At 49.9% G+C, this 9,852-nt stretch overlaps 1 protein-coding gene across 1 annotated transcript in view; it reads right to left on the bottom strand.

Moving 5' to 3' along the window:
* Positions 1-9,852, bottom strand: part of Adap2 (ArfGAP with dual PH domains 2) — a 43,025-nt gene that overhangs the window by 20,032 nt on the left and 13,141 nt on the right. Inside the window, exons 3-6 of the mRNA XM_010642367.3 lie at positions 9,277-9,407; positions 7,660-7,751; positions 3,780-3,859; positions 2,672-2,784 (exon numbers count right to left, since the gene is read on the bottom strand). Of these exons, the coding sequence (XP_010640669.1) occupies positions 2,672-2,784; positions 3,780-3,859; positions 7,660-7,751; positions 9,277-9,407 (416 nt within the window). The remainder of the gene's footprint in view (positions 1-2,671; positions 2,785-3,779; positions 3,860-7,659; positions 7,752-9,276; positions 9,408-9,852) is intronic.

The following is a 9,852-nucleotide window of genomic DNA, read 5'->3' as shown; positions in this document are numbered from 1 at the left end:
AAAAAAAAAAAAAAAAAAAAAAAAAAAAAAGAAGAAGAAGAAGAAGCATATCCAACAATGTGCTGCATACAAGAAACATGTTTAATTAAAAAATAAATCCATGGGGCCGGTGATTTAGCTCAGTGGTTCCGCCGCCTGTCTCGCAAGCTCAAGGACCCAAGTTAGATTCCCAGTACCAAAAAAAAAAAGAAAATCCATGGACTAAATGTCAAAGGATAGAAAATAGGTACATGTGTGTCCCTAGCAGTGTCATTCATAGGAGCCAAAACAACTCAAACAGCCACTGACTAATGTGTGAATGAATAAAACGTCACACACCTGTATAGCAGAATATTATTACACATTAAAAACGCACAAGATACTGAAACATGTTAAAACACGAATGATACTTGAAACATTAGGCGAGATGTGCCTGGAAGTGCATGCTTATCCTGTGAACTGAGAACACTGAGGCAGGAGAATTTCTTGAAGTTAGAAGTTTATTGCTGGGGCAACATAAAGAGGCCTCATTTCAAAAAAGAGAAAGGGCAGGAAGGAAAGGGAAGGGAAGGAAGTGGGAAAGGAGGAAAGGGGAAGAGGGAGGGGGAAAGCGGAAGGGGGAGGGAAGGGAAGGGAAAGGAAGGGGAAAAAATTCAGCTAAGTAAAAGTAGTCTGTTACCAAGGAGCACATATTGCATCATTCCGTTTATATGAAATGTCCAGAAAAGGTAAAAGCCAGGCATGGTGGGGAACACCCATAATCGCAGCACTCAGGAAGCTGAGGCAGGAAGATTGCCTTCTCAGGCCAGCCTTGGCTACATAGTGCATTCAGGTCAGTTTAAACTATACAGCAAGACCTGGTCTCAAAAAAACAAAACAAAAATTAACAACCAGAAAATACAAATCCACAGAAATAGAAAGCAGACCAGTGTATGCCCAGGGGCAGGGGTGAGAGATCGTAGCTAAGGGTTATATGGTTTCTTTTTGGAGATTATGAAAGAGTTCAAAAATTGATTGCATTTTAAGGGGGCTGGGGATTTAGCTCAGTGGTTCTGCTGCCTGCAAGGCAGGCACAAGGTTCCAGGTTCGATCTCCGGCACCAAAAAAAAATTAAAAAAAAAATTGATTGTAGGTAAGGGGTGGTGGCTCATGACTATAATCCCAGTGCTTGGGAGGCTAAGGCAGGAGGATTGCTTCAAGTTCAAGGCCAGTCTAGACTACAAAGTGAGTTCAAGGCCAGGCTGAAGTGCACAGAGAGACTCTGTTTAAAAAAAAAAAATCACAATAATAATTGCATAACTCTGTGAATACTAAGAGGCATTTCTTGCATACTTCAAACAGGTGAATTGTATAGACTGTGAATTATGTCTCAATAAAGCTGTATGTTTAAAATCTGGGCTTGGGGCTGGGGATTTATCTCAGTGTTGCCTGCACCTGTGGGTATAAAGTCCTGAATTTGATCCCCCATACCAAAAAAAAAAGAAAGGAAAAGAAAAAGAAAATCTCTGGGCCTGATCTCCAGCATTGCAAACAAAGAAACAAAAAACTCAAGTCCTACTGTGGCCCACAAGGTCCTCCACTGTGTGACTTCACCATCCTTCCCTGCACCGGTCTCTGGGCCTCCTTGGTGCCTATAGACTCCATCAATCACACTCCCAGCACTGGGCCAGGTCTGTGGCGTACCGCTGAGCAGTCTGTACATTGCACAAAAAGCTGAGTGTGAGCTGCAACCTGGTTTCTGACTAGTGAGACCAGGCCCTGGGCCTCACTTCTCAGATGGGTCACTTTTCCTGATGGGCACAGAGGTGCTTGCGGTTAGCCCCTTGACCTTCTGGACCTCAATGTGTAGCCCCACACAAGCCCCTCACTCTCTACCCCTCATCTTATACTATACTTTACTTCATCTTATACTTTATGTCCCAGAACCTCTTGCTACCTGGTGACTTCATTGCAGGTCTTGGCCTCTGCCCATCTCCTGCTGGAAGGGAAGCTCCATTAGAATGAGAGCATTGTTTAGTTTACTCTATATCCCCAGTGCCTAGAATAATGTCTAGCACATAGCAGATGCTCAACAAATACTTTTTTTTAAAGTTAAATACATTCTTATATTTTATAACACAGTGAAGACCAAGCATCTCCTTCATAACAGAATGATTGTAATTACTGAGTTGAATCAACAAATACTTCTTAAGTGAATGAATGAATGGATAAATGAATATGGTAAAATTAAGTGATCATCATAGGCTTTAACATGGACCAGTCTCTAGTGTGCCTTTAGTCCAAGCTACTCAGGAAGCTGAGGCAGGAGGACTGCTTGAGCCCTGGTGCTTGAGGCTAGCCTGAATAACAGTGAGATACCACTTAAAAACAAGTAAACAGCTGGGTGTGATGGCGCACGCCTGTAATCCCAGAACTCAGGAGGCTGAGGCAGGAGGATCACTGTGAGTTCGAGACCAGCCTGGGCTACATAGTGAGTTCCACATCAGTCTCAACTACATAGTGAGACCCTGTCTCAAAAAAACCAAAAACAAACAAACAAAAAAACAAGTAAACAAATAAACCCTCAGGGGTGGTGGCACATGCTTGTAATCCCAGCTACTTGGGAGGCTGAGACAGAGGACTGCAAGATCAACGGAAAGGGCCCAACGAACTGGCACTGGAGGAAGAAGCCATTTGCAGGCTGGCCTCTTACCTGCTCCTTGGTGTAGTATTTGAGGAGGCCTTCTCTTGCCAGCAGGACAAATCTCCTCCTCAGGTACTGTGCGTTGTCCCTTCCCCGCTTCCACAGGATTCCTTCTCGGTTACCTGGCCCACAAGGACAAGAAGGAGTGAACACCTTGACCTTCAGGTGCACAAGCGGCTCCCGAGTCCCTTAGGGTTTTGGGGCAGAGAGCCCTCCCCTGTCACCCAGGCCCTCTGATCTGACTCGGCAGTTTCAGCTATAGGACGCGAGGGTCCTGTCTGTGGCCAACCCCACGGTGTCTTATCATTTTGGGAGAACTCCCCACAGTGCAAAACCTTTCTCCCCTGCTCTCCAGGGAACCAGGCTGTCCCATCAGAAAATACAACAAACCCACCAGAAAGCCAAATCCAGAGAAACTGGACGGATTCGGAAAGAGGTCAAAGTATACACGGGCCTGCTCCACTTCACGTTGACAATGGCCTAATAGGGGATTCTGAGTGAGCTCAAGGCACATGCCAGTCTGAAGAATAATTTGTACTTCAGTTAGCACAAAGAGCTGTGTGCTGGTTTCCTCTGGTCCTCCCAGAGGGCTTTCGTGTACTTTACTCTGTGGGTCACTGCTGACTTGGACTCAACGCAGTGGGGTGAAAACTGCCATGGATCCAGGGCCACCAACGAGGTCGTGCCCTGAACAGTAAAGGAAAAGGAGGCTGAAACTAAGGCTTGAGCCACACCGAAGTCGAATTAGCCAGGAGCAGGGTGTCTTGCTCTGATGGGTCAGTGAAGGAGGCTTCCTACAGCCTACAGTAAGACTCTATAAGCTGGGATTCAGCTCAATGGCACTGTGCCAGCCTGGCAAGCGCAAAGTTGAGATCGATCCATGGTACTAGATTTTTAAAAAGGCTCTGTGACCCTATGGCCCTGCAAAGACCTATCTGCTTCTCTGCTGCTTAGATCATAAACCCCACCTGCCCATGTGCTTACTGTTCCCAGGCATGGGAGCCCAGGCTGTGGCTATAGGGGTACCACGGGGCAGCAGGCATCTTGTGGATGCATCTTGCTGCTAATACCCAGCCTCACCAGAATACAAATCTTGAAGATTAGAAAACAGCTTTACCTTGTGGAGAAAGGGGTTTCCCATCGGCCATAAACTCCTGTCTCTCATACTTAGCTCGAATCCATTGCTCCTTTAAGACCCTAAAAAGAGAGAAGCTCTGGTCAGCTGCACCTGCTCTGCTCTCTCCCCAGTACCTTTCCAAGGCCACGCAGCTGAAGGCAGGAACATCACTGTCACTGCCTTCTTGCCTGCTCCAGACATCCAGGCTTTCTAGCCTCAGAATAGTTTTTTGTTTGTTTGTTTGGTACTGGGGATTGAATTCAGGTCCTAGAGCTTGCAAGACAGGTGGCAGAACCACTGAGCTAAATCCCCGGCCCTGGCCTCAGTATTAACATTTGGTGCTAGGTAATTCTTTGTCATGAGGGGTTGTGCTGTGCGTTGTAGACCATTTAGTGGCATCCACTCCCCCAGATATAATACCCAAAGGGTCTTGAGACATCGCCAAATGTTTCCAGGGAGGAAATATTTCTCCCCATGGGCCGAGCATCACTGGGCTTTCCCAGCCCCAGCCTCAGCCCTCTGGGTCATTAAGGAAGGCACAGCCTCCCAGGGCATCTCCAAGCACCTTCCACTGTATAGTCAGGAGCCTGAGCCAGGAGAGACCAAGAGCCTCTTTCTGGGTCTGCTCTTGAACCCTGGACATGTGACACTGGGTAGGCCGTGGCCTTGGGCCTGACCACCTGGATCTGTGGTCACTGAGGCCCACCTGACCACCTGGATCTGTGGTCACTGAGGCCCACTGTGTGACCAGGAACAAGTTACTTCGCTCCTCTGAACTTGGGGAATACACCAGTGGTGTATCTACCCATGCTTCAAAGCTGATGAGAAGTCTAAACGTATGTAAGAGGCCCAGCACCATGGCTGGCATAGAGCAGGCGATTAATGCTACCTCCATCAGATGTCATTATCCACGGCCCCCTGCAGGAAAACTGTGCAGCCCAGAGTAGAATTATTTGGATTGTTTTGTTCTCTTTCACCTTTTCCAGGTAAATGCTCCAAGGTTTGGATGACCTTATGCTCTGGCCACCGGAATGACCTAGAGCTGGACAGTCAGAGCCCTGGGCTGCATGGACTGAAGTGGAGAAACTGATTGGAAGCCCTCTCTGGGGTTGTACTGGGCAGTACAGCCTGGCACCTGGAAGTGACCTTGCTGCCAACTATGTGAAAAAATCTGGCGTAGAGGAAATGTAGGGACAAGAACAGAGAGTGAAAGCTCTGGCTTGGTCCTTCCTGAGGGTGACTCCACCCTAGTCCTTCCTGTAGTTTGATCCCCAGCACCCACAGAGTCCTCATCAGCCTGAGCCAGCTGACACTGGGTTTCTGTCAAGAGTCCTTCAGCTCTTGCCCTCAGGACACTGGGGAGAGCCACCAGGCACACCAGGAGGTGGAAATCCTGGGCCACAGGGTCAGAGCTGAGAGAGGGATTGGACAGCCAGGGCACAGTGGGGAAGTTAGAGGACATTTAGACCTGGGAGGTGGTGACCATTAGTACTCAGACCAAAGGGGTTAAAATGTAGTCTGTTTTGAAGTCACGACAATCAGTGTCTGTGTGGTCCTAGCAGAAAGCTACACACAGCAAGTTCTTGGAGCAAAGGGCTGAGCGGCAGCAGTAAGGCAAGATGATGGGGCCTTTCAATGGAGCTAGCACAGCCCTCAGCCAGCCTCAGGACTAGGCAGCATTTGGAAACTGACAGAAATGAATTAAAACTAGTGTGGTCAGGCGTGGTGGCACGTGCTTTTTTAAAAAAAGTTATTGATTGATTGATTGATTATTATTTTGTTTTTATTTTTGTCTTGAGACAGGGTCTCACTCTATAGTTGAGACTGACCTGGAATTCACTATGTAACCCAGGCTGGTCTTGAATTCATAGTAATCCTCCTGCCTCAGCCTCCCAAGTGCTGGGATTGCAGGTGTGCGCCACCATGCCCAGCATTGTACATGCTTTTAATCCCAGCACTTGGGAGGCTGAGGCAGGAGAATCACAAGTTCTAGGCCAGCCTAGAACCCTGTCTCAATAAAACAAAACAAAATGAGGATGTCAGGTAGCAATGTGAGAGCTTTACATTAACTTTCTCAGTTGATCTCTATAACTGTGCCATAGGGCAGACAGCATTGTCTATATTTCAGAGACGAGAGCTGGGCGTGGTGGCGCACGCCTGTAATCAAAGCACTCGGGAGGCTGAGGCAGGAGGATCGCTGTGAGTTCGAGACCAGCCTGGGCTACATAGTGAGTTCCAGGTCAGTCTCAACTACATACTGAAACCCTGTCTCAAAAAAACAAAAAAAAAATTAAAAAATATATTTCAGACATGAGGGCTAGTAACTTGTCCACCTCTTCACAGGTGGGAGTGGTCAAATTGGGAAACAAAACTGAAGACTTTTTTTTTTTTCTTTTTGGTACTGGGGATCGAACTCAGGACCTTGTGATTGCAAGGCAGGTGCAGTGCCACTAAGCTAAATATCTGGCCCTGTGGGACTTCTGAATAGAAAGCTGTGTTACCCTGCTACTCCATGCTGCATCAGCATCCCAGGGTTATCTGAGGGCTGAAAACCTGCAGGGCCACCAGATACAGTTGTGTAGTTTGTGCACTGCTCAAAAGCACTCTGCAGAGCGAGGTGACCAAAGTACAGCTTGCTCCCTGCTGGCTGTGTCTGCCTGGAGGACCCTTTTGCTCCATTTAAATACGGCACTGACTAATGGCTGTGGTAGTGAGTCTGAGCCCCGGCAAAGCAGGGTCAGGGTCAAGTGGTCAGTGCCCTAGAAGTCCAAGGTCATAGGTACCAGGTCACTCTGATCTCCCACCGATCCACTGCTCCACAGCCCTCTTGTATCATGGGTTCTCCTAATGCCAACACAGTCACCACGCCCCGGTGTCAGGAGGGCTCAGCCCTGTAACACAGGATCAATCGTGATGCTTATGAGGTTGTAGGGAAAATGAAAGAAGTAATGCATGGTACCAGTTAGCACAGCACCTGGCCTATAGGAGAAATTCAATAAATATTAGTAGCTACTCTTATCTTTATGGTTATTATTCAGGATCTGCTGCTTAGGCATGTCTTCTGGAGCCAGCCTGAGCTTAGGGAGGACAGCCCTAGATAGCACTCAACAAGAAGTAGCTCAAACATACCTGTTCTACTACAACACCAGCACTTGTTCCCTCTCTCAAATGCAGGTTACAGGAACATCAGAGGCAGAGGGCTACATCACAGAGAAAATCCCACTGTGCAGCTATGGGATCTGAGCCCAGGAAGGGGGAGTAACATACCAGGAACAGGGATGGAGAAACACTTAAACCAGGACCCTTCTTCCTCTCCCTCCCTCTTTCTCTGCCTCTCTCCCTTCCTTCCTTTTGATTTTTGTGGTACTGGGGATTTCACCAAGGGCCTTTGGACGGAAATACATCCCCAGCCCTTTTATTTTTTATTGTTAAGACAGAGTCTTGCTAAATTGCTCAGTCAGGGTTCGAACTTGCAATCCTTCTGCCTCAATGTCCCAGGCATGCCCCACCAAGTCTGATTTCTTTTTCTTCTTTCACTACTGGGGATTGAATGCAGGGCCTTGCACATGCTAGGCAAGCACTCTCCCACTGAGCTACATCTCCAGCTTCTTCTATTTTGAGACAGGTTCTGCTTAATTTGCCCATGCTGGCCTTGAACTTGTGATCCTCCTGCCTTAGTCTCCTGAGTAGCTGTGATTATAGGTGTGCACCACCGCAACCTGCAAACCAGGATTCTTACATATCCTCCATAACAAATACATTCCTGGATCTACCTGCTGAGTATGTGGAGACCACCCAAAGATGCCAGAGATGGGATGGGGTGGGCGACATGGTACCAGGCAGACCCCCTCATGCTGCCCCTAAGAAATGGCTCACTCACGAGCAGTCACTGGCCTGGGGGATGTAGTAGAAGGCTGGGACTCTGGCTTCGAACTTGGCTTTCACTCGGAGGTTTCCATTGTGACTCATAAACTGCAAGACAATAGTAATTTGAGCTAATATGAGAACTTGAAGCAGCATGAAATGAAACTAAGGCCACCGATTTCACTGGCTCCTGGCTGAGTTGGAAGACGCCGCCTCCTGGAAGGAGACTGCCCACCAGGCATGGTCACTGGCCCTTCTGGGAAGCCCCAGCTCAGCTCAGCACAGTGAGGGACAGTACCACCCATGCCTCATGGAGGAACAGCTCTTCCACAGCAGCCCGCTGGAGCCCCCACCATTGTACTATTCCCATCCTCACTTTAGAGAGGAGTGGCAGGAAGTTGAGAGATTAGATGATTCGCCCAAGGCGACACAGCTAGTAAGTAGAAAACTAAGATTTGAACCCGCCCTGTGTGACTCCATGTTCTTTCTCCCACTTCCTCCATCAATGGCCAGGACCTCCAATGGCCCTAAAGATCTGCAGAAGAAAGACCCAGGCAGCTGGAGGGTGAAAAAAATGGGCACAGGCCCCATTGATATGTGGGTCAGCAGGATCAGTGACTGACAGACCAAGAGTGGATGTGCCAGTACCAAAGCGAGGGCGAGGAAAGGAAGGGAAGAAACACTAGGTTGTGAGTGCGAATCCCCTGGGCAGAGTGAACCCCTCCGGGGGGATCTCTGGGCCATGTCCCAGGGTGTGCACCAGCTTTGGATCCCAACAGAGCAGGATTCAAGTTCCAACTTTGCCATTTAGTCCACGAGTGACCCTGGGATCCCAAGGGCCTTTTATACTTGCAAAATTGAAAAGAGGACAGGGGCGTTGCAAGGCACAAATAAAACCTGTGAGGTTCCTGTGTCGGTGGATGGGTTTCCCCGAGTGCCTCATGTACTAGATCAGAAGCCCGGGAGGAGCGGGGACCCCTCAGCACCCAGCACACACTGGGCTTGGAGGAGCTATGTGCTAAGTAAACGTTCCAGTCCAGCGGGGTCTCGTACAGTCCTGAATGCACAGTCAGGGTCCAGTAATGTCACCGGCTTCCCCAGTCTTTGAACCCTTCTGCCAAACAGTAGAGTATGGACTGCCTGCTCTCTGAAGGCTTTACAGCCACAGCAGCAATGCCACTGGCCTAGAGCATCCTCCGTGCCCACAGGGCGGGAGGGCAGTGATCCTTTTCTTGACTGGAGAGAGGAGGAGGACGTCACAGACCGGGGACCAGGATGTTTCCCTTCCTCTAGTCTAGGGCCTCCCACGAATGACAACAGCAACTGTTAATTGACAGCTTACTTGCACCTGGACTGAGCCCGCATTGAATCCTTACAAGCAGCCCTTGAACGGGTGGTGTCTGCCCATACCACCACCATGGAAACCGAAGGTCCAGAGCTAGGATTAAGTAGCTAGCTCACCACCTCCCAGCTTGTAAGTAAGCAAGTGATGAGGCAGGACTTGAACTCAGGGACCTTGTGTAGGCCTCTATCTGCTAGGCTGTATCCTCTCCTTAGTCGTGGCCCTCTCTGGCCTTCAGTTTCCTCCCTCCCCATCCTTTCACTCCAACTCTGCACGTGCATGCCTTCCTACCTCCACAATGCTATCGTCCCAGAAGTCAAGTCGCACAGATTTGACTTTGCTGATCTCTGGGAAGTTGCGATGGACGCCAGAGCAGTGCAGACAGATGAAGATCCCCAGCTTGTAGGAGGCCCAGTCGGGATCTGTGGGGCGGGGAGGCAGAAGCAGAGCTTAGCGGAGCACCGCAAGGAGTCCGGGGTGAGCTGGGGGCCCCCCTCCCCCGGCTGAGGCTCTGCCCACACGGGAACCTTTGTCTCTCGTTCTCCCCACCTCTGACCCACTAAATTACCAACAGGAAACTTTGTGGTCAGTGCACCCAAGTGGGCGAAGCCCCTGGAGGGAGTCCAGGGCTGGGGGTGGGCAGGACGTGGAAGCGACAGGACCGAGGGGGAACCGAGAGGAGCGCGCAGGAGGGACCCACACCGCGCAGAGGGGGGGCAGTCTGAGCCGGGGTGCGGGGCCTGCGGAGCCGGAGAGGAGGGGGCGGCGCCGGAGATCCAGGACTCTCGGTGGGTGGTGAGAGGTGCCGGGGGCCGGAGGGATGGCACGGGGATGGGGGGGTCAGGTGAGGGCGGGGAGCGGGACGCC

The sequence above is a fragment of the Fukomys damarensis genome, unplaced genomic scaffold, assembly GCF_012274545.1.
Source record: "Fukomys damarensis isolate Sample0158 unplaced genomic scaffold, DMR_v1.0_HiC HiC_scaffold_13, whole genome shotgun sequence".
NCBI classification, from domain to species: domain Eukaryota; kingdom Metazoa; phylum Chordata; class Mammalia; order Rodentia; family Bathyergidae; genus Fukomys; species Fukomys damarensis.
Note: the sequence above shows the minus strand (reverse complement) of the source record. Positions and strands in the feature narration are given on the sequence as shown.